The 23,871-nt window shown below is 39.1% G+C and overlaps 1 protein-coding gene across 1 annotated transcript in view; it reads right to left on the bottom strand.

Annotated features, from left to right (window-relative positions):
* zmp:0000000660 (arf-GAP with Rho-GAP domain, ANK repeat and PH domain-containing protein 2) overlaps window positions 1-23,871 on the bottom strand; it is a 120,829-nt gene that overhangs the window by 2,709 nt on the left and 94,249 nt on the right. The window contains exons 19-31 of the mRNA XM_040141476.1: window positions 18,860-18,923; window positions 18,147-18,310; window positions 17,241-17,453; window positions 16,813-16,918; window positions 15,081-15,228; window positions 13,389-13,466; window positions 10,674-10,748; window positions 9,767-9,881; window positions 7,083-7,211; window positions 5,650-5,786; window positions 4,652-4,734; window positions 2,284-2,319; window positions 891-954 (exon numbers count right to left, since the gene is read on the bottom strand). Of these exons, the coding sequence (XP_039997410.1) occupies window positions 891-954; window positions 2,284-2,319; window positions 4,652-4,734; window positions 5,650-5,786; window positions 7,083-7,211; window positions 9,767-9,881; window positions 10,674-10,748; window positions 13,389-13,466; window positions 15,081-15,228; window positions 16,813-16,918; window positions 17,241-17,453; window positions 18,147-18,310; window positions 18,860-18,923 (1,412 nt within the window). The remainder of the gene's footprint in view (window positions 1-890; window positions 955-2,283; window positions 2,320-4,651; window positions 4,735-5,649; window positions 5,787-7,082; window positions 7,212-9,766; window positions 9,882-10,673; window positions 10,749-13,388; window positions 13,467-15,080; window positions 15,229-16,812; window positions 16,919-17,240; window positions 17,454-18,146; window positions 18,311-18,859; window positions 18,924-23,871) is intronic.

Raw genomic sequence — 23,871 nt, 5'->3', positions numbered from 1 at the left:
CTCCCTGACAATGTTGCCCTTTTTACTTGCTAAACCAAACTAAGGCACTAAATGGCTTTTACAGTAAGCAAGTGTGATAAACAACACTGTGTTGCAGATGGGTTTCCCATAAAGGAAACCGAGCGGTGGGTTAATGCAGAGAATGTGAGAATGTGCTGAGCATACAATACAGAGCTGGGAAAGCTCGGTTTGATCTTTCAGTTTAGGATGAGCGTGATGTTCAATTTATATTCATTTACTTGGAAATGGGCAGAAACTAGACATGTATTCAGTCTAATGAGGAAACAAGATGTTATTCACTAAAAAATAGCAGCAATGAATGGGAGAGTGAAAAATAATACAAAAATATGACACATCCATGGCTGTTCTCCCTGTGTTTGCTTTGTCTTGCATTATTTATGTCATATGTGCTGTGTCAGCGACTGACAGCGACAACACTTAGCTGTATCTGGGGGCTAAGTACCACAATGCGATTGTTACAGTCGCCTTGACCTTATTCTCACAGCTTTTCCACATAAAATGATTTATGTTATTGCTGAGTGACCTCGAAAACTTTACAGTTCTTTCCTTGTTTATGTGAAAGCACAATGGAAATGGATGATTGGGGAAAATATGATTTATCCTATCTCCTTGTTCTGAGATATGGATTGTAAAAGATGATTTATTCCAGCTGTAATCGAGCATATTTTTCATCCAAATAAGGAGGGAGGATGTGTCCGCATGGGCATGTCACATTTATTGATATTTTTGGCTTGTAACGCAACAGTAAAAGAGTTACAGAAAGGGCACAGTTTTCCTGCTGGATGCTTCTACTCATTAAATTACTTCAAGCTTTTGCATGTGTGAATTCCTCACTCTTGATCTGACGTCTCTGTTGCACATCATCTTACCTTCATCCCGATGATGTCCGTCACCCAGCTGACCTGCGCCTCCTCCTTCTCGCAGCACAAATGCCTGAGGAGGAAATGCTTGCTCACATCAGTCACTGAGTTCCTCTTCGTTATTTTCACAATCATTTTAAACAGGTGACTTGATTTGGCGAGTCACTGCACCGGACGCAGTTTATTCTGAGGGGACAGTTCATTGATCACTGTAAACTGACTTGATGATAGGTGGGCAGGCTGCCATTAACTATGATTACATGATTCTGCATGGGGAAAGTATCCCTTTGCTGCAGTGATTAGTGCTGTAAGTAACAAGCTAGGATGATGGTGTAAATAGTACTTGTCATCTATTCAGGTTTTTACAGTATTCTGTTTGTTTTTGAGCTATTTCGGGTGTCTGCTAATGTGGTCAAGTACTGGACTGTATTGTATGTATGCTATTATTGAAACCCCTTTGGGAATCTGGGCTATGTAAATAAAAGGGACTAAAACTAACTTTTCTTTGGCATATACGGAAGGCACTTGTTAAGGAATAAACATTCCCTTTATTTTATTTTTCACTTCTTCTCTGCTCTTCTTTACATCCAAATGACACAAAGTTTGAAAACGGCCCCGAAGACCTCGGTGTCACATGGTAAACAGATGAACAAATGACTATATTCCAGCTAGCAAGACTATGAGTGTACAGCTATGCAAGCAGCCCTGTGGGGCTGTATGTAGACAGCAGTACTTTGAGCTAAATAATAACGTCAACATACTAACATGCTCAATGCATGACAATGCTAACATGCGAGTACTTAACAAATATAAAGTTTAACCTGTTCACCATCTTAGCATAGCATGTTAGCATGCAAAGTTGCTAATTAGAGCTAAACACACATGAAAATCCATCAAATAAATGAGATATTTTAGTCTGGAACAAAGTACTGAACTGATAAACCAAGAGCCTCATTGCAAGCATGGCTAAAAAAAACCAAAACCAAGCATCCTCTTATACCTTAAAATTCCTTTGAGTGCTGTTGTTCCCTCATCGAGTATGTCATAAATGTTCCCTTCCTATTCAGAGAGGTCTTATTTAAATAACTTTAAAAATACATCTGAATAAGTTTATACTGATTTCAGAAATGATATAAGAGTGGCGTGCCCAGTTTTCACCAAGGAATTGCATTTGCCAACTCAGTAGGCAGCTCATTATGGGTGGGTAGTTGTAGATTTTTTTCACTTCCTAACCACCGACCAGACAGCAGCCTCTCACCATAGATCACTACAAAGGGCTTTAACTTCAATTTTTTAACTCTCTGCCACTTGATTCCGTCTGTTTTAGAGATATTTTTAATTGGAAAGGGCAATAGTCACACCCATCAATGATTGAACTGGAGAACATCTGCATGGCACTCACCATTGCTGTTTATCAGCGTAGACTGTGAAGCCCCAGCTGTTGAAACGAAAAGGACATGGGTCAGATTTGGGGATTTTGCCTCTGCAAACTGAGGCTTTCAATGTCACGTGCACCAATGTCTTATGGGGACAGAGGTGAGAAAACATGTTTTCGCGAAAAGGACACATGGAATTTTTAAGTATCCAACTCAACACTAAGAAAAAAAAAAAACTTGGTGAGAAAGTGTTGTTAAATATAACAGCAGGTCAAAACCTTTTCATTAAAATGCAAAGAGGAAATAAAGTTCACTACAAATGCCAAGTGCTAAACAGCGGATTTAATTAAGTTAATCAATGCAAGTTCCAGCCCATATGTTTATGCATGGGCTTACCTAAGTATGCTCTGGGCTAAAGTATACGATACACTGAGCACGTGCTGTTCTCATGAGAGAAGCAAGAGATACTGAATCTCTAAAATGTAGTTTTGCAAGGGAAAATTCATCTATAGCAACCTTAACTGAGTCTGTTGCATTTGCAGCAAATGAACACACATGAATACGGTTAATTGTACGATGCTGCAAGATGAATTAAGTGACCCTCTTCCCACACGCCGAGTTTTTTGTACGCTTAAAAGTGTACGTACACGTGTATATGCTGCATGTGTGTGTTTGTGCGAATTAAACTGCACAGAGGCAGTCCAAGGTGAAAAGACCACCTTCCCGGAGAATACACCCTCCCTGAAACCCTTCACAGCTGCGGCTGAACAGGAGCAGAGAAGTGGGGGAAGAACAAAGCGAGAGAGGGGGCAGAGATACAGAACCTCCAGCCCGAAGCACCACTCCTGAGAGTTAAGGCAACTGATCCAACCCTGCAGTAGGCCGTTCACAGACAGACCTCTGCCTAATGAGGTACTGGAGCGCTGCCTCTCCTAACCCTCTCACTATGATTCTCTCCTTCTTCAGCACTCAGTCTTTATGATTTTTATTCACAGTAGCACTTCTCCCACAGCCCACTCAACAGTATATCTATACCACACTGCATCATTCTTTCCTTCTGTCCCTCTTTCCCTCTCGCGCTTCATCTCCCACTTCTTCTCCCCATCCAGTTTTTCTCCCGTGAAAGGACTGCGTAATGCAGACAATTGCTTGCTGGACTCATTTTTCACGGTTCCCCAGACTCGAAATTCCGATATGGGGAAAATTAAGAGGAATTATAATCGGGTAATGTGAAATATAAGGTTTGGCTTCTCAAAAAATGTCCTCTTTGTTTGACCAACAAGAACTGCGGTGGGTTTGGCATGTGTCATAAATTATAATAATAGAAGATCATTAAAATAAAACAGTAGCAGCAATGTTTTCTCTCCGAGGAAGCAGAGTTTGATAATTTATATTTGTTAAAATGCAATTACATTTAATCAGTTTCATTACAGTGAAAAATAAGATGGGGTCAGGTGTGGCTTGGATATCTCTTGGTGCGGCAAAACTTTTGAGAGAAGAGAAAGGGCAATATATCTTTGGGGACTAAGAGCTTAGACACAAACTGTTGGAAATTTAAACAAATGGCCACTAAAACTGGCCTTTAATTGTTGATTGACCGCTGTGGCAGGGGCAATTGTGTGTGATTTAATGTCTGCGAGAAGCAGGTGTAACATTTGTAGCCCTGTTGGCACCTAAACATCTTTACACCTTATGAAAGAGTGTGAACGTTCGATATCGACCTTGGGAACAGTAGTTTTACATAAAAACACGCTTAACTCAAGGTCCACTTACTAGCTTCTTGCAGAGCATTTAACTGCATCTCATTATCCTCTACAACAGACTGAGTTTGCTTAGTGGCCAAGGTATTAATATGACCGACAAAAAAAGAGTTATGACTTTTTTACAATCTACTGTCACATAAGTATTTTACTCCTTATGTGTAACAACGTAACAAAACATTCCCCCGATTGATTTTTCATTATTTAAGAAGGCCATTTTAAATCATTCACTGACCTTCATGTTGAGCTTAAGGCACATTTTTTAACCACCGTTTTCTTGCTTATAGCCTTTTTCTTCTTGCAATGAAAAGAGTGTACAGTTGAAATTTCATGAAACGTTATGTTTATTATGTTCATTCCATGTCTTTAAGAGCCCAGTGTCAGGCCTTAATGGTCCGCATTGCATCAAATTGTCAAATGTAGCTGTGTTCATTTATATCCACAGTATTAGTGAGAACTGAAAATGTGGCAAAGCAAGACATGCGACTGAGACGGTTCATTTGGGTAGTTTTACTAAATTTACCGCAGAGATTTCAGTCCCTCTCTCATTCACACACTTTCGGATTTAGGGAAGATTTTTTTTTTTTCTTTAAAAAGACAAGAGAGATTTATTATGCTTGTGAGCACAGATTACCTGCTTGGAGGTTTGAGCTTTTTCTTCAGGCCTAGGTAACATTTCACAGACTTGAGTTGGACCGCTTTCTCTGCTTTAGTGCTCTGCAAGAATGAAAAATGAAAAAAACAAAAACAATTGGATATTATGGATGAACAAATGAAGGAAAAACACATTAAACTCAACTCAACTAAACAAACCAAGATAAAATGGCAACAAATGATCTGTGCCATTTCACAGCATCACAACAGGACCATTTAAATCATTACTGGGAAACCTCTTCTTCCAAGCAACAAAGAACAAAGTAGAAGAGAACAAAGTGAACAAAACAAAGTTATAGCTCGCCTCTGACACCTACACATCACAACCCACCAACCATTCCCTGTTTCTTCCGACATAATTTGCACTATGTTGGACCTGGGGACAATTCAAGAGGCCAAAAAATATCAATTAAATTAGTAACACCTCTAATTTCCTCGGCATTCACACATTAATTAGCCACATGCATGTGCAACCTGGTATTTAAAAAAGCTTTCAGTGAGTCCCCCCCAAAAACACAACCCCCCGCTGCCAGAATTACTGCACCTCCATCAATTATTAACACTTCTCACTCCTTTATGAATCCCATGTTTCAGCTGCAGAAATGTGCTGAAAAGAAATGGCCCCCCAGGGAAACCACTGTATTCTACATTTTTTAAAAGAGAAAGTCCACTCCCATAAGTATGGTGTATATACCTCCTTAATTTGAAGATTTGGAACCAAGAGACGGACATGTCGCCAGGGGTATAGAGCAGAGAGCGTTTAGGTGGAGTTTGATCTATGCGGTTGTAGGCATGTAGGCAACTGTTTTAACACATTTTGGTTTTTCTTTAACTGCTGTATCACATTTTAAATTCCCTCGTGATACAAGGCACGCTCCGTTCACAAGACACTTTATGTTTGCATGCAAAAAACCCATAGTGGCGAATGTTTACAGTAGATGTGGCAGTAGATTAAGCCAGAAATAAAAGTGTGCTCACCTTGATATCTCTGTAGAGCAACAGCTTCTCTGCACGTAGTACAACATATTTGTCTTGGAATTTGTGCCCCGACAGCAGTTTGGAAGATCCATCGCTGAACTTCAGATAGTCGCCTTTTATAAACTGACTTTGGTCTGCTGTAAAACACGATCAGATTGATGAGAACGGCATATTTTCTGTCAGCCCAAAGCGGAAGCACTAGACTATCAACTGATTAGTTGGTTTAATCAATGCTTTGATCGACATCAATTTTTGTAACTGATTATAAGTCAAGATACGAGTCATTTATGAAGCATAGATGCCACCAAAATGTAGCCATTTTCAGATTTAAAAATGTGATGTTTACATAGTTATTTTGTTTTATGCTTTTTTCTGTTATTTCATTTCCTTTCATATCATCTGAACATGTCACCACTGGTTCTGGGAACTTGTGATGGGCAATTTCCACTATTTTCTAAAACTGCATACAACAGTTGACCCAACCTTTTTTTCTTTTTTAAATTTTGTCCAGACGTATCCCACAGCCTGGCTGATGAACTCAAGTACCACGACATCAACACCAGCCATCATGTACCAAATTTGAATTGATTTTTAACTAGGCTTTATTTAAAACTATTCATTCAATTTAAAATGGATATTGTTGCAGTGTGTTTTTTTTCCTCCCACACAATTTAACTGATGCTTTTGTTGGTTTGGTCAAGTTACTACCACTCAAGTAACTAGTAAATTACTACCACGCTAAGTTGCAGAATCAGGATGTTTTGTTTTATCCATTGCTTTTAGCTTTCTATTTTAACTATTTATCCATCAAATTTAGCAAACTATGTAAAATGTTTATCACTTGCTTTTAGATATAGACAACTATTTCATTTGTTAATCCATTACTTTTAGCTATTTCAACAGTTTATCCATTACTGTAAGCTAACTAATTTAACTGGTTATCCATTACTTTTACCTAATGGCAACTTTTTCGACCTTTTATATATTATTTTGCGCAATCTATTTCAACTGCTCATCTATTACTTTAAGCGTACTGTTTTAACTTCTCAGCTCTTTTGCTACATAGTTTTTCATGCACTCTCAATCACAACACATGATACTCAGGTGTTACAGCTGACTCAGTATGGTATTATTTATATATTTCTAAAGTCACATCTAATTTGATCAGTTAGTCACTCAACGATCTTTCCATACATCACGTGACTGCAAAAGTTGTTTGGAAATTACTGGCACAAAGAAAACAATCAACATAAAGAAAAGGGTTTTCAACAGGTTCAAATAATGAAAAAACAAACAGTTGTAGTCCTACAAAGATCAATGACACATAACTAGTACATGCTGATTTTTATGCAGCATGTGGGCTATTTTGCATACATTGCATTCTGCAAAGACAACATTTTGAACAGCTTTATACCTTCGATAGCATACTTTACCTTCCCCATAAGCCACATTTTTGGCCCCTGCAAACTTCTTTATAACAAGAAAAGCAGATCTAGGGCAGTCCAAGGCACTCCACTCCAACACCTGCTCAAGGATCTTCTCACTGTGGTGCAACGGTCGCTCTGTTGAAAATAAAAGACATGGGTTCAGAGGGAGGGGAATGCTTGGCAGGCAGAATCTGCTAGGAAATAGCAATGGTCAAAGAAAAAGACGGTCTCAAAAGTCAACCACCCACATCAAAGACATTCTGTCCTCTGGTCTTACATGAATCATAAATGCATAAAACAAAATCACAACCTCGTATCATAAAATCCATGACTAATTCTACTTAACCAAATAAAATGATGTTGTTGTTCTCCCCATTTTCATCACAGAGAAGTTTAATTTATCCCCAGCATATCAGGACCTGATTATAAAAACACACTCATGTGCAAAATAGACCTATTATCTCTTCTTAAATGGTGAACAGGGTACATGCTATCAGCCAAGAAAAAAGTAGATAAGTTGTGTACCACCACCCCTGCTCTGATGCCTCCATCTCTACACTCCCCTGTTTTTCATAACCGAAGGAGGTAAAAAGAGCCACAATGGCATAACTTATTCATAACATTGGGCTTATCTTCTCTCTGGGATCTCTGCAGACCCAGGCCATGGAATTAGTTCCTCATTTCCCAACAAATATTAGCTCCCGTTTTCTGCCTATTGTTCTCGATAACACTGTTTATCTGTAGCTATCCCCCCAAATGGCTAATTAACGCAAATTTCCCTCCCTTCTTTGTGGTTTTCATGAGCAAAACCTGTCACGCTACCGTCTTCAAAATAGCTTGACTGTTTACTCTTCCACAGACATATTGTCTTGGCATGGAAAATATGCCGAGCCGTAAATATATTCAGTATGCAACACACCTTCATTTTTAGAAGAGGACGGTGTGCCCTCTGTAACTTTGCGATGAGAAAAACAAACATAAGAAGAGCATGGTATAAACTCTCACTGAACTGATGAAAAGTGCACAGGGACCGCCAGCGAAGCAACTTCACGACAAAGCTCAACTTTGACTTCCCTTTGCTTTCTGCTTCCTGTGGTTTGATCAAATGCGAGTGTGTGAGGCTTGAGGTTTCATCAGTGCATATTAATGCGAGATGAGGTGGGTCAGCTCCCCAGGTTGATCATGCAAGGAAGATTAAGGTAATTTATGACATATGATGGTTAAGATGATTAATTAATGTGCATATCATCAAACCGACGATGCTTGGCTAATTTCTCAGTGTGCTTCCATGTTCACAGAGACTGGTTCATTTTAGAGATAGCATTATCTAATAATCACAAGGTCTTCTGATGAGAGGAAATGTGATCTTTGCATGACAGCGGAAAGTTTAGAGCAAAGAATTTTAATTTAATATACGAAATAGAGTTTTTACTCTCAAATCCTTTAAACAGCGTCGTTTAGTTGTTATTATGGAGCAGGTGTCTAATGACAGGGAAAAAAATAGTCCGTGTTCTTAAAATGAGCAGGGGTCTTTCAGAAGTGTACATCCAACGGTAAGTTTTTCCACAATGCATCACAATGCACTGGAATTGAAGCCGCAGCTGAGAGTAGTCAGTAATTAATGTAGAGGCTGAATTAAAAACTCAATTTAAATGAGGAAAAAAAGGAAATTACGTATCATGATAATAGCCACGATGTGTTTAAAAATATGAATTGCATGATTGTACATTAACACAGTGATATTAAGACAAAGCTAAAGACTACTCTGTCGAAGGCAATCATTTTTAGAAAAATCAGCGTACAGAAACATAATCGCATTTGATAGGTCTACTGTAGCACTTCAATTAAAAAATTAAGGAATCCTTGACTCGAGCAAAAAGGAAGAATGTGGTATTCGTTCCTGAAGATGCTCTTCTGGTTGATTAAAATAAAATGCTTGTTCGAGTCCTCCAAATGAATACTAAGAAGTGGTAATTATGTTGATTTTTGCTACTTTGATACTTTGAGTTGCTAAGCAACATTTTTGATGTATAATGTCATCGTGGTGGCAGTGTGTTTACCCCAAAACATATTCTGCTAATGCAAAAAAAAGGGGCAAGTGCCAATAATGATAGATAACTGACCAAAATAAATAGTCACCGTACTTCCATACAATTGCTGTTTTCTAATGCAAATTATTTGCATTACGAACATTTCTGTTAAAAGGTTGGCAACAGCCACAAAAGGCAGCAGAAAACAGATTTTTCAAAACTTGATTTGCTTGTGAACCTTTTGAAGTGAAGTTATTTACTTTAAAAGGATCACAAGGTTTAAAATTGAAGCACTATAACCAAAGAGTGATATTCCCTTCTTTAATTTTAGAGGTATGAAAGAGATAAAACTAACTATCCAGTATTTCGCAATGAAAAAGCAAAGCTTTCGGTAAAAATGTACATAATGTGTGGCAGAAATATATTTTTTCTTGTAATTATCTCTAAGCATTATCTTGCGGGGAACTACCGGTCTATAGGCCGACTGGCAATTCTAACTAACACCGGTTTAACTCAGATCTTTGTTATTATTGGTGATTGAACCCTTCTAATTTTGAATCCTCACTCTTTGAAATGTAGCGTCTTCGGGATTCTTTACGATTCAAGTCAATATCACGAGGCGACTGGAGGGCAACCCTTTATCTGGGAAATCCTGCATACCTAGCTCTCCATTCTCAATGACTTCAAAGGTGGTCCAGAAGTCAGATTTAGAGGTGATGTTCCTCATGCTCAGAGCAGTTTCTGCAAGCTCCATGGACCGCATGCTGGGGGAGACCTACCGCAAACACAACAATCAGATAAATCCATGCCTAGGCAAACAACAAAACGAATTAAAAAAAAGAAACATCCTGAATATAAAAGCACAGATCATAAGCTCTCTGGGTCGATACCACTGCCTTTAACCATCTCTCCCTTTGAAGAGCCATTCAATGTTTAACATGTAACTTTTTATCGCAAAGATATTTGTCTAGCAGCCATGTACACAGTACACTGATTACATACTTGCTTCTTTGTCAAGGTATTTGTCCTTATTGGCCTCTAGTTTTTCGTCTACTTATTAGACGAACAGCTGTGCTACAACGTGCTACCTTACTTCACAGAGAGAAAGCGGAGTATTAAAGTCTAACTGAGCAGCTGAGAGTTCCTCTTTAACCCCATCTCTATTCTACCGCCGTTGAAGACCTGAAAGGAATCCATAACCTACAGCGGCCTGCGTTCCTCGTAAAATGCAATTACTCACACAATTAAATCAGACATTTCTTTGATTAGTTCGCTTTTGATTTATGTCATTGGTCGTAATCCCATCAGGTTAAACCACAAATGTCTCGGCCCTATTCTATCAACCTCTCACTCTAACCACCCTCATCCCTCATTCTTTCTCCTCTTTCACCTGCCTTCATCCCATACTCTATCTCCCCTTCCTCTCTCTTATTTCACCTTACCACTGAAGGACCTATGGGAAAGCAGGTATACGCAGAGAGGCACATGCCCACATGCCTGCTGAAAGTACAGGTCGCACACATTAACACACAAACACACACACACACACACACTCACACTCTTATACCTTGATTAAACAGCAGTTCTCCGGTTCTCTCTTTTCCAGGTACACCTCGAAGATCAAGTCCCCAGCTGGAGAGAACTGAGGAGGGAGAGAAAAAGGAAGGAAAAAAAAAAAAAAAAAACAGAGTGAGACAGAGAGATCAGTTGAATTAGAAAAACAATGCAGCTGGATTAATTGGCTTTTCTCCTAAATTCCTTGCTCCAGTGTGGCATGAATCTAAATGGATAAAAGTAAGAGAAATGGTTGGAGGATTCGTGAAAACCAAAAGGTCGTTTTTGGGGCGCCGGAAGCAAAGTAAACACAGTAGTGATAATGGAATGCAAAACCTGGCTAAATAAAGACAACGCGTTAGACAGAAATACTTGTGTAAGGTGTAAGCGTAGGATGAATCTTTCACCTACACTAAAACTGAAATGCTTTCCTCAGGTCTTAACTTTAAGTGTGAGCTTAAAAATGTTTTTGAAGATGCACTTAGAAAAACACTCAGGATTTATTATGGAATCCAAGCTTTTGAGGTGTTAAGATAACCTAAACTTTTAACGTACAACACAGCTGGGCTAGCTGTTTCCCCTGCTTCCAATCCTCACGCCAAGGTAAGCTAAATTACGCTAAATTTAAGATAAACCTCCTTGATGCAGCTCTGTATGTAATGCAAAAACACGAGAGTGGTAACGATCTTTGATTCTTTGAATTTTTCACTTGCAGATCAACAGATAGAAGACGACAGAGAAAATATAATTTTCTAAATAAATGTAACCTCTGTGAAATTGAAACGCCTTCCTGCCTGACATTCAGGAGGTCAGATTCCCAGTAATATTTCTCTTGTCAGTACGAATTATGGCACCTTTCTCCAAGCATTGGAGCACTGATCCTCTCCGCCTTTCAATTAAAAACTTAACTTTTTTGGTGTGAAAAACCACAGAAGTTAAGTGAGAGCGTAAAAATTTTGCTTATTTTTTAGCTTAATTAAGGCACCAAGACCAAATTTCTGGCAGTCCAAGGAGAGTGGTAATCCATCTCTGGAAAATGAGTAACTAAATGAGCACAAAGTGGTTTCTTTTCCTTTGGCTATCTGGAACACACAGTTACTTTTCCTTTGCCATTTTAATGTGCAGGTGAACCGAGGTCCATTACCGGCTTGAGCTGGGAGAACTATCGCATGATAAGAGGGAGGAAGCCTATTCTGACTCCCATGGACCTAAAATGACAATGAAATTACAGTCATTCAACCCAATGGAGCAAAAGCTGTAATTGTGAAAATGTCACCCTCAGATATAAGGCCATCTTGGTTTGCTCAGCCCACTTTACCTCCTTCCCTTCCATTGTTATGTGATGGGAGGAAGAGCAGACATACATTACAAACATTACACTTGTCCGGTCAAAAAGACAGAAAAAATAAAGATGTCGGCATCTTTCTGGAGAAGCTAGCACATGCAACAAAAATATGTCAAAATATGTTACAGCTCCCAAAGCCATACTCTCTTTGCACTCACCTTAATTAATTCAACTATTAATTTTGAAGAGTCACTTCTAACTTAGAAGGCATGACATTGCTTTGCACCTCCTTATGTCACTGATTTAGTTACTCCCCCGTCTAGCCACACTATCCACTTGCAGGTTAAAGACATCCTTGTCATCCTCTGCCTTTAAAAAGAAACGGATGAGGTCAGAACCTTCACCTGCGGGGCCAAGCCCCTCAGACAACCTTCCTACAAGTGTCAGAAGCACATAAGTGCAGACCCAAAAGCCATTTGTTCAGCAAAGCCTACATCCTGTACCTTAACACCTTCCTTTCCTTTTAGCAGCATCCACACTGTAGTCTGAATAGTTCAATAGTAAATCTTCTCATTTTAGAAGATTAGGCTTATTAAATGCACCGTGAACCACGAGATGTGTGTGTGTGGATTTTCACATTTCTTTGTAAGAGCTACTAGAAAGCAGCTCTGCATGAAATGGATGAATATGGTGGACGTTCAGGTTAAAACTTTTAATTTGCACTTCCGAATGAGTTGTTACCTCGACTGGGTTCAAGTTGCTTAATAATGTTTGCTAAAAATTTAAATCATACCTGAAATCAGCTCACCCATTATCTCAGGGAAATCTTCCCTATGCTGTAAATGATTATTTCAAATGAAAAAAATAATAACTTTCTTTTTGCCAACCATAGTTTTCCTAGGTGCAGACCATAACACCTCCAAATTCATATCCATAGCCAAAATGCTGTCCCAATTTTCACCTCCGACAGTTTTATAATAGCACTGGCTTTCCACTGAGTAACCCTCCTGCCTCACAGCAGCAGACATGCTGTGAACGTCTATGGACAAAGGGAGAGAGTAGAAAGGAGCGGGCATAAACAACTTACTTCACATTTCAACAACAGCAGCCGCATGTGATTTAATTTTTTTCCCCAGTTATCTGAACCAAATGTTTTTCTCAGCAGAGGCATCTAGGCATAAAGTACCTGCCGCAAAGGTTAACAGGAACAAAAGCCCTTTTTCCTCACCCGCCTGCTCTTGCATCCTCCGCCTTCCCCTTAACCCCCTCCCCATCATTTTTGCCAGAAAAACAGGAAATCTGTTCAAATGACTCCCTGATTTGAGAGACCTTAGCGCATGCAAGCAAATCAATACACGCACACACACGCGCGCACACACACACACACAAAACAGGCAAAACACCCATGGGTGATTTCCATTTGGGTTCTGCGGGTTGACTTACTGTGGTGTCCTTCTTGTCGTTCCAGCGCGTGATGAAACTATTCTCTTTCTCCATCTGTTGCACCTGGTCTTCATTGACCTGTTGGAAGCATCACAAAACACACACAGACACACACACACACACACACACACACACACACACACACACACACACTTCAATTCAATTCAAACTCAGCCAAAGAGAAACTTTCTGATCCAGTAAGCTACAGTTGAGAAATATTAAATTGCTCGACAGAATCTTAAAACCATTTTCAAAAGTAATATTCATTTCAGCACTTAAGTACAATACACGGACGACCAGATTCAACCAAGAAAAAAGGTATCGTATCCAAACTGTAGAGTTGGGTCGTTCAGCTGACATTTCCAAAACTAATTTCAAAGAAGGAAGTTGGCTGTGAGTGTTCAACACAGCCCAGCACCTAGTGAATACTCTCTTCCTTCTCAAAACTCTCTGGGAAATGACATTTTTTTTATTACAACTTTCTTTTTCTTTGACATCATTATCATTTTGAGAGAACAATTTGCTTTGTTAGAGTTATATAAATGGCAGACAAGATTGGGGGGAGGCAAAAAAGACTCACAAACTCATCGTGTGCGTGTTTAGGCCTGATAATGGGTCCCGTTGACGATATCCAGCACAGAACTGGTGCTTTAATTGGCGAGACGTCTCATTCATTTTATGTCACAGCGTGTGTATTCATTGCTATTTGGCTCAGGATTGGTTGAGCTTAATGGCTATTTGTCATGCGAATGATGGCGTCCCGAACCGATTTGGAGTGAATGCTCCTCCTTTAACGTCAGAACAAGAGGGATCCAGGCGTTCCGCTGGGAATTAGCAGTTGCTCGGTGCTGCGTATCCCATAAGCCAGGCAGCTCTCCAAGGGTTACATTGATCCCACACCCCCGCCCATCCACACATCAGCAAAGTCAAGCCTATTGTGGAGACTTGGCAACAACAGTTCTGCTCCCCAGATGGTTGAAGTAAGGGAGTGTAAATAAAGTCATGCCTGCAGCCTGGTTTAGATATGCAATATGGTAATATCTGAATGCTTTGAATTTTATGCCTTTTTCTTCCCCATCAGTCATTGATCATTGATTGGAGAGCTATTCAAATCCAGTGCACCAAGTACATGGGATTATCTGCACTACCCCATTCCCACAGTTGTATATGAGCAGGAATATCATGTGGATGATTTGGCCACTAATTTTTTTCACAAGCAAACAAAGAAAATCAGACAGCTCAGTCACAGGGAGAAAAAGTCTGATATTTCCACCTTTATATTTTTCTACTGTCAAAATGGCTCCTCACATAGAGAACAGAGTCATAAGCCTGGCCTCCTTTTGCATCAAGCGAAAGATGACCTGAGCGAGTTTCCAATTTTTTTTTTTTTAGCAAGAGTGCAGAGCAAAGTCGGCAAAGACACCGTTTTCCAGATTTGGCTGTTAATTCTACCAGCAATAACCTCATCAGAACAGTACGAAGAACACAAATTTTTCTCTCTCTTTTTTAAAAAAATTATGTAATCTGTGTTTATGCAAAAGAAAATTAAAAAGAAAATAAAAGGACCTTATCTAACTTACAGCTTGAAGATATCAGGCTCAGCTCAGCCTTTTGTCAACCTCATTGTCTCCCAATCAGCTCCTCTCCACTCTCAACACTGTCAAGTGGTAAAAAACAGCAGTTTTGACTTACACTGAAGAGTGTAATGTAGTTGTTGATGAGGTCATGGACCACGCTAATTTCCTGTGGGGTTTGTCCCCGAGTCTGGAACAGGGAGGAGGAGAAAACGGAGGCCAGTTTCTCGCTCGGCATGTGGTTGAGGTGGGAACACTGCTGAATCCTGAATCACAAGGACAGACTTGTTTAGTAAAAAACAAAAACACAACGAAAAACTAAAATACCTACAACCACTCTTTCAATCTCTCATGCCCACACATACTGTACACTCAAGAGACAGAATTTAATGAAATGCTAGACCTCAGTCCAGATTCAGCCAAAAGGCCAATTAAGTCTTCATTTTTCTTCATCATTAAGATAATGCTGCTAATTAACAACTATCCACAGCAGGTTTCCGAGGGAATGATGTGTAATGTGAGCATCAGCAAAGGAGACAGCAGTGTTTGTATCTAAATGCAGCTCCAGGTAGACTGCTTGTGTGGAATGCTGACACTGTGGATTGTACAGTGTATGTGTGTGTTCGCACTCCATGCAAAACTATGTATTATTGTTTTATTCCATACCAGCTGAGTATGTTCAGGGTTCTACTTGTATCCTGTCATTTATTACTAGAAATATCCTACAGTGCAAGTAAATGTTTGCTTGAGAATAAATTTGAAACATATGATTTTCAAAAAAGGTTCACCTTACTTGGTAAATGCCAACAAAAAAAAGGTACAAACAATATGACACTGATTCGTCATTTTCAACCTAAGGGCAGTGTTGATTCAGGGCCAAAAACAGCCTTTGCCTCTTCTGCTTTTAATCTGAAGGACCAACCACCATAACCGCATCACATACCACCACAGTATCCCCGACAAAATCCAAATTGATTGATCAGAAGAAAATCACACATAATAGAGCTGAGAGTGGGTTATTGGGAAAACAGGGGGCAACAGGCTCATTCGCAGGTGACAAATAGCTGTTCCATCAGCCACGAGTTCAACCAAAAACATGATGAACAAAGACTATAACACTTTTGTTGCTGTTTTATTAGAGTTAGAATGCATAATTTGGCAAAAGAAGGGGCTATGTGTAAATAAAGCAATCTCTTTGATCTGTATATCCCATTGGGGGCCGTCAAGTTGCGGCAAAAAGGGAATAGTGGCCCCACTCATTCGGTTGGTTTTGGACCTTATCAAATCAAACCAACAGACAAAACTTTATTTTCAGGTTACAGCAGCGATGTAAGAAACAGACCAGACAAGGATACAAAAAGGCATAGGGAGCGATCGAAATAAAGCTACATACAGATACGGAGTACATAGAGGAGAGTATACAAGTAATAGGAAAAACTATATAATAAAATTAGAAAGCTATATACAATACCCTAGGCCTTCGTACATAAATTTGAGGCAAAGTTTTAGAATACATGATTTATCATGTAGCAGTCAGGACCTGTTGTGTTGTCTGTCTAATTTATTGTGTTGCCTGTCTATTCATACATATCATGTGAACTGCAGTGTTGAATGTTGTTTTGGCATTTTAGTCTCCCGTTTTTAATGTTTTAAACCCACTTCACAACATGAATGTCCCCCTTTCAGGATTTTAAAGTTTACCTTGACAGGGACCTTGAACTTGAAATAGCCTCACTAGTAAAGGCTCCAAATGTCTCAAGTTTGAAGCGTGTGTGTGTGTGTGTGTGTGTGTGTGTGTGTGTGTGTGTGTGTGTGTGTGTGTGTGTGTGTGTGTGTGTGTGTGTGTGTACCTGTACAGGTGTTGCAGCAGGGCATCGAGGGTTGACCTGTTTATCTTTGGCAAACTCTCTATGAAAGTGGTGTACCTCTTCACTCTCTGCCTCTCGTCCTTCTCATCTGCAAAACCACTCAGATGAAAACTACTTCAAATAATGCAGAATGTAAAAAAATATATACAAACATGGACACATGAAGGAGATGAGGGTCACACTGTACTGTTTACATTATTTGTAAAGCCAATGTGAACATTTTATATTTTTTCCATCTGGGACGTTTAAATCGTATCTCTACTATCCAAAGCATAAAACAGAGACCACGTTACAAAACTATAACCACACCCCACTTGTCCTGTGAGTCTATAGTGTTTATATCTTTAAACACTGGCATATGTTTCGCTCATTGTGTCACTCCAGCAAACTTTTGTTCCCACCTAACATACCTAGAGCTGCCACCCAGTATGGATAGAGCTCCTTGGTCAGTAGCGCATCCTCTGCTTGGGATAAGAAGCTCTTCAGGGTGTCGGTCACGTCCTCCAGCCGGTGCTCCTTCTCCCTCAGCTTAACATCGCGGGCATTGCGGTTGAAGTCCTGCAGGAGTAGGGCAACTCGACCAGGGTCCCCGGGCCTCTGGTAGACCCCCTCCTGGCACAGACCTGGTTGCAACGTCAAAAAAAAAAAAAAAACGGCAAAGATAGATGGATGATTCAGGTTCCTTAAACTGGCTCTGGCATCTGCATACTTTTTAGACATATAGTCACTGTCTGATGATTAATACCCTCTAATGTGTAGCATCTGCAACAGCAAATGACAGTACATAGATTTCTATACCAACTTTATGGACACTTTTGAGTTGTGGGACTTAACAACGTTACATAAGCACATTTGCAAATTGCAGGTAGAATAAAATTGTCGGTGCAAGGTATATTAACCTTCTGTACCACTTTACAGTTTCATTCAAAGTTAACTTTAATGCCAGTCCCTCATTACACTGCACACTGCTTATCACGGTGCAGGTCCCCTTTTCGCATTTAGGAGGCATTTCTACGGCAACAGGCACTATGTAATACAGATTTTCTGCGGCGTTTACTTTTTTTGGAGCAATCCCGCAGTAATGGTGCAGCGAGAAGTTAGACTACATTTTCTACATTTCCGGAAAAAAATAATGTGAGGGAAAGAGAAGATAGGATAATATCACAGCACTAAGCTAGACAACATTAGAAAGCATGAAATTGTCATCACGACACAGCACACTGCATGAATCAGTTCCTTAAGGGGAAATCATAATAACAGTCCTGCAGAACTTATTTTTTTAAAACTTTTCTCCCCATAAATATAATGTAACTCACCATACTGAGTGACAAAAGCGATGCAACTGTCGACTATAATAGGGACTCCGTTTTTAGTCAGCTGCTGGTCACTGAGGGCCTTGCCATCTGTGCCAGCAGCCAGTGTGATGGCAGAGTGCCACAGTGCAAAGTCCGTCTTGTTGAAGCCATGGATGTAAACTGTTCTGTTGAAAAGGGATGAAAAAAAAAAAAAAAGTGATTATTAATGAAGAATCTAATGATATAATTTCCAGTAACAATATGGTGATTCATATTTCAAGACCTAAAGATGTTCATATATTTGTAAAAGCCCTGGTAAGTCATTACATAAACAACCAACAAGATTAAAAGGAAACTAAAAGTGCTTCTACAGAACACACATCTACAGTATAAACAACCACCGGTTTCCCACGAGGTTTGATCAAAAACACACAAACGAACGGCAATTAACAGAGTAAGCACAAAGTCTTGTTGCATTACTCTAGAAGGGAGCCTAAAACTGTCGGCCTGTGTGAGGGCTTCGATGTTTTATCTACCATCTCACTTCTTCTCTCTAACTGAAGCAGGCAGTCTAGCGAGGCGTTAATTACCTCGGATGGTTACAGTAGGTAAAGTGCATTCGGCCTAACAAGACAAAGACAGAATCAAAGCTAACAGCGCTGCATAATGCATAGACTTGCTGTATCACAACTACGTTGCCAATTAGCACACCTTGTTTTCTAACACTGACATACCTTCCGCCCTCCACCATCAGCAGGACTTGGATCTTGTCCTCACCCTCGGTATGTTTGGAGACAGCTGAGGGAAAAGGGCAAGAAGCTGTAGTATATTTCAGGCTCCCGAAACTGTGTACATTCAAAAGAGCAACACGTATTGCGCTAATGCACCGTAATGTGTTGGGAACAGTTTAGATTTGACATTTGCAGCTGCTCAATCTTTGTCAAGAGCATGAACACTTAGAAGCTTTCGCCATGAAACTTGGAAGTTGATGCATTCATTACCTGTCACTGAAAGGTCTCCGCTCTCTTAAGTATTTATTCATTTTTTAGAGCAATCATGGCAAATAATGCACTGCACAATATGTCTAGACATGGGTTCTTTTTCAAATGTGTAGACATACAGTGGAGAAAAAAAAAATGAACGAACAGTACAATGAGTGGAAAATGCCAAATGCATCCCTTTGGAGATAATAGCGTTTCCCTGTAATCGGAAACATGTAGTCAGTTTGTGTGTCACTGACTTACTAAAGTTTAAACAAGAGAGGGAAGCAGGGCATAAACACTAGTGTCAGTCAACAGGCTTTACATAAACTTGGTATTAAATACAACCAAATAAGATTGCACTGAGGGTAATATTTAACTCACTGAAAAAAAAAGAAAGAAAAAGGGTTTTGACATCCTTAATCTATTCAGTCAATCTTAAAATTGAAATAATAATGCAAGGATACAGAAAAACTGGGCTAAAGGTCTCAAAAGCTCTGCCCTAATCTCTTCGGTGGTTTAAAACAGCTGCCTGGATCATGGCAACGATTAGAGAAAAGAGAAAAAAAGTTTTAAAAAAAATAAATTGAGAAAAAAAGATGACGCTCTGTAGTTGAGTCACAAATCTAGCAACGACATCTGACACTTTCATCGTAGTCAGGTTCCCACTGGTTCTGCTAAAATGACGGATGTATGTTAAACAACAACAACAAAAAACAAACAAAAAACAACAGGACTTCACCTAAATAAAACAGCTTTCAGTTTTGGATTTTATGCAAAATGTTTTTTAAACACGCAAGATATAACGTGTTAATTATTGAGCTTTAGAGTTGCTGGTAGATGGATTTTACTACCTCTGGGCGAAGCAAAGGGCTACTAGCTGTCTCCTCGTTTACAGTCTTTATGCTAAGCTAAGCTAATCAGCTACTGGCAGTAGCTTTATATTTATCCCTCAACCTGTGAATTTGGGTTCCCCCCACTTTTAAAAACATTTGGCATTCAGATGAATAAGTTTTGAATAACTGTGAGTAGTGATTTTCTTCTGTACGGTGTATTTTCAATGGCTCATTTCACAATCATCTGATCAGAGAAAAACAACATTTTCCGTTTCTTCTACCAAATACCACAATCACTGCATCCGCGCATTTAATAAACACACAGATAATCTCCACTGACCAAAATTTTATTTGATTGTTGTCACAAGAGAGGAAAGAGGGACTGGTAAAAACCTCACACATAACAGTGTTATTTTGGCTAGCAAATCCTTATAGGCTTTTGTATGTTGAGCCAAACAGCAAAAAACAATTAATTCCTAAAAGCCTCTTAAATAATTTGCTTTTAATTTTCTTTGGCAGTTTTTCAAGGGCACAGTATTTCAAGAGAAGAAAGCAGCGAATTTCAGAGATTGATATTGACATGAGAGGTTTATAACAATGTTATCAGGTAAATGAAAAACACTTGTCATCGTTGTTTGAACAAATACACAGCAATTTTTCTGTTAACCATTTTACAGCTCAGTGGAAAATGTTTTATTACTTAATATGTTTGTGTGATAAGGAACTAAGCCGGCGGCCTTGTTCTCTCCATAATTTGTACTGGGCATCCTAGAAGAGTGTTTCATTATGTTTTTTTCTCCTTCTAATAATGAGGGGGATTTAGGTTGCTAGTGCATATTTTCAGTGCGAGCATTACGTTTTGTTGTTTTTTTTTCGTTTGTTTTTTTTTGGACAGGTATTAGGTGATAAACTCCTAATATAACCAGACCTGTTACATCTGCCGAGACCTGGGTTCAGTTACTAGAATGAACACAACCAGCTGTGTTCATGGGTGGGAAGCAGTTGAGCGATCCGGTGTCTTTTGTGTTATAGCAACATTTTCTGATTGGGTCTGGAACGAACAGAATATTTTACTATAGAAAAATGAACACGTCTGGCCTCTTTGCTGGACAAATTATATAGTGCAAATGAACTTAAAAAAATAAAAATAAAAAGTATTTTTTTGTCCTAACTATTCCATAATGCCATTGTCATTTGAAAACCACGAATCTCCAAAATGTCAGCTTTCTATGAGCTAAGAAAGAAAAACAATTTTTCATTTTTCAAGTAGTCCAGTGGTTATAAAATGGTTTATTTAGCTTACAGCCCGCATACAGCAGGAACACTTAATCCCTCATTTTATCTGAAAAAAATCTGATGACATTGACTGTTACTTTTCTTGCTCATTCTGAAAATGTTAGCTGTGATATATATCTTTATAAAAAGAAAACCTTGAAATGAACCTCTGTGTGGACACACTGAAATTTGACTACTAAATATGCTGGACTGCAGTCTTCTGCTGATGCCTAATTTAATTTTCAGATGATTGAGCAGAGCAGTGGAATTAACATGTTTTTCTCCATTTAGCCACTGCCTTAAGAGAAATCCACTGAGGAAATTGCACTGAATGAGCTCAAAGTTAATGTGCTTCTCTTGTTTGAAAAAACCCTTTCATTTCAGAAAGTTCTGGGTGGGAAGGCTGATTTGTGCACTGTGACAGGTTAATGATTATCCAACTGTATCTGTCATTTTCGACTCATTTTACTTTAGTTCTAGTTATTTGTGTGGCAGACATCTTGACACACGACATCACAAAAAGATCAATCCTCTCTCAAGTACACAGCTAAGCCCCCGGGAAGCCATTTTGAGACATAGCGCCAATCTCAGCTTCATAGATAGGATTTCCCTTTTTTTGTTGTTTTTCATTTGTGGTTTTATTTATTTATTCATACAGCACTTTTCCAAAAAAAAAAAAAAAAAGTTACAAAGTGGTTCATAGCCATGAGAAATTAATACTGAACAATTGACAGATATCAATAAAAAAATTTTGAACAATGAGGTTAAGGCAGTAAAAACTGTCCTAGTCATAGGGTTGAGACAAATAGAGAATAGATAACAGGCAATGCAATTAAGGATAAAATTAATAAAAGCTTACAGCTTTTACTTTACCTCCAGTAAAAAAAAAGCCTTTTAGTGGGTTCTGAGAAAAGATTTTAAAAATGATCATAACTCTAGCAGCCTGAGGCCAAAAAACCTGGAACAGACTTCATCACATTTACAATGAACTCCTGACGCAGTATGAAGTGCTGCCTGTTGGAAACGTGTATCGATTTTAATTGAAAAATGTGTTTATTTAATCCCTCTGTGCTACACAGGGCCACCTTTCATGTGGTGGTGTCACTTATAGAGAAAATAACAGTTAATCCCATGTCACAGACTGAGAGTCCTAAAGGAATTCTTTCAGTGCTCCAGAACCCACCATCCCCTGACAAAACACAGTCCCTTCTGGCGCTAACGGCTCCCTGGCTGTGACAAATATGGTTTGAGAAAGCCGGGAATAAAAATGAACATCGCTGGAGCGCTTTATCCCGCCCGAGGTGAGTAGATGGGGCAGCACTTTGCGCAATCCACGTCAAGATGTAAATGGATTAAAAAGATCCAACGAATCTCCCTTTCCTTCTGTTCGCACATCACACTGGCAAAAATCGATTGAAATGTTCCAATATCTTTATTATCTGCCAAAGTATGTGTGAACTTTTGAGCCTTCCATTCCTGCTGGCATTCCTGCGAAGCTAGCCAATTAGCGATCCAGCAGAAATGAGTAATGATGGGAGAAACTGAAACTAATTCAGACACCAGGCACTTGCATGCATCCTCCAACATCAGTAAGTAGTTATTAAACCCCTGTAATAGAAAAGGTGTTATGGATTGGTAGATATTACAGCAAATTCTTCACGAAGTTACTGCAGTTGACCACTAACACTAATCAACTATAGACAGATACGGTCACTTTGTATTATGGGAATTTAAAAATCTGATTTATTGGAGATTAAAAACTCTCCTGAAACTATTTAAGAAGGGACAGTTTTCTGTTAATTTGGGACAACAGATGCTTTTTTTGATTGTTATATTATTGTAGTGTTGCATTTTGTAGCATTAATGTTGCTAGACTCGGGGGCTTCTTTACGTCTGTGAATAGTGTGGATTTTTTTTTTTTTTTTTTTTTAATACAGTAAATCAGTCCTAAAGAAGGTTTTTTTGGAAGCCCTAACCTATGGGGGTTTCTGATGGGTTGTGCAACGTGTTTCTCTGCCACAAAATAAATAAATTCCCGATGAGTGAAAACCAGTGGAAAGCATCTCTAGATATCTTTACTGCAGACACATACTTTGGACAGAATCATCGGTCAAGCAGCCAAAAATTACCACTGTCACGGACTCATGATGAGAAGGAAAGAGCAACCAGAGAAAAACCATTTCCACCCCTACTAAGAGCCTGAAAGCAGAGTCTACGGATACATGATCAATAACAGAAAGATGAATTAGCCGCACCTGAAAACATACTTTGACCAGTCACGGAAACGTGGGCTTTGTGTCATGTTTTAATGGGAGTGTTTCATGTTTCAAAGGCAAGGTTTTGAGGATGAGGACTATGTTATCCTTAGACAAAAAGTATCTCAAGTTAATTTTTCCAAAAAGGACTTTGTTAAAGTGTTCATGTTTTTTTTTTGTTCTTTGACATACATCCGTCATTTTTGCAGAGCCAGTGGGAATCTGACTACGATGAAAGTGTCAGACGTCATTGCTAGATTTGTGACTCAACTACAGAGCGTCATCCAAAAAAAAAAGTTTGTTGAAATGGTAGGTTTGTCTTACTTCTGGGTATATACCATAAATTTTATTTTGTTGGACTTTAGCTTAACGACCAAGACTACAATTACTCACTTTGTCA

This window comes from Xiphias gladius, chromosome 12 (genome assembly GCF_016859285.1).
Source record: "Xiphias gladius isolate SHS-SW01 ecotype Sanya breed wild chromosome 12, ASM1685928v1, whole genome shotgun sequence".
Taxonomy (NCBI): domain Eukaryota; kingdom Metazoa; phylum Chordata; class Actinopteri; order Istiophoriformes; family Xiphiidae; genus Xiphias; species Xiphias gladius.
This window is presented reverse-complemented; position numbering and strand designations above follow the sequence as displayed.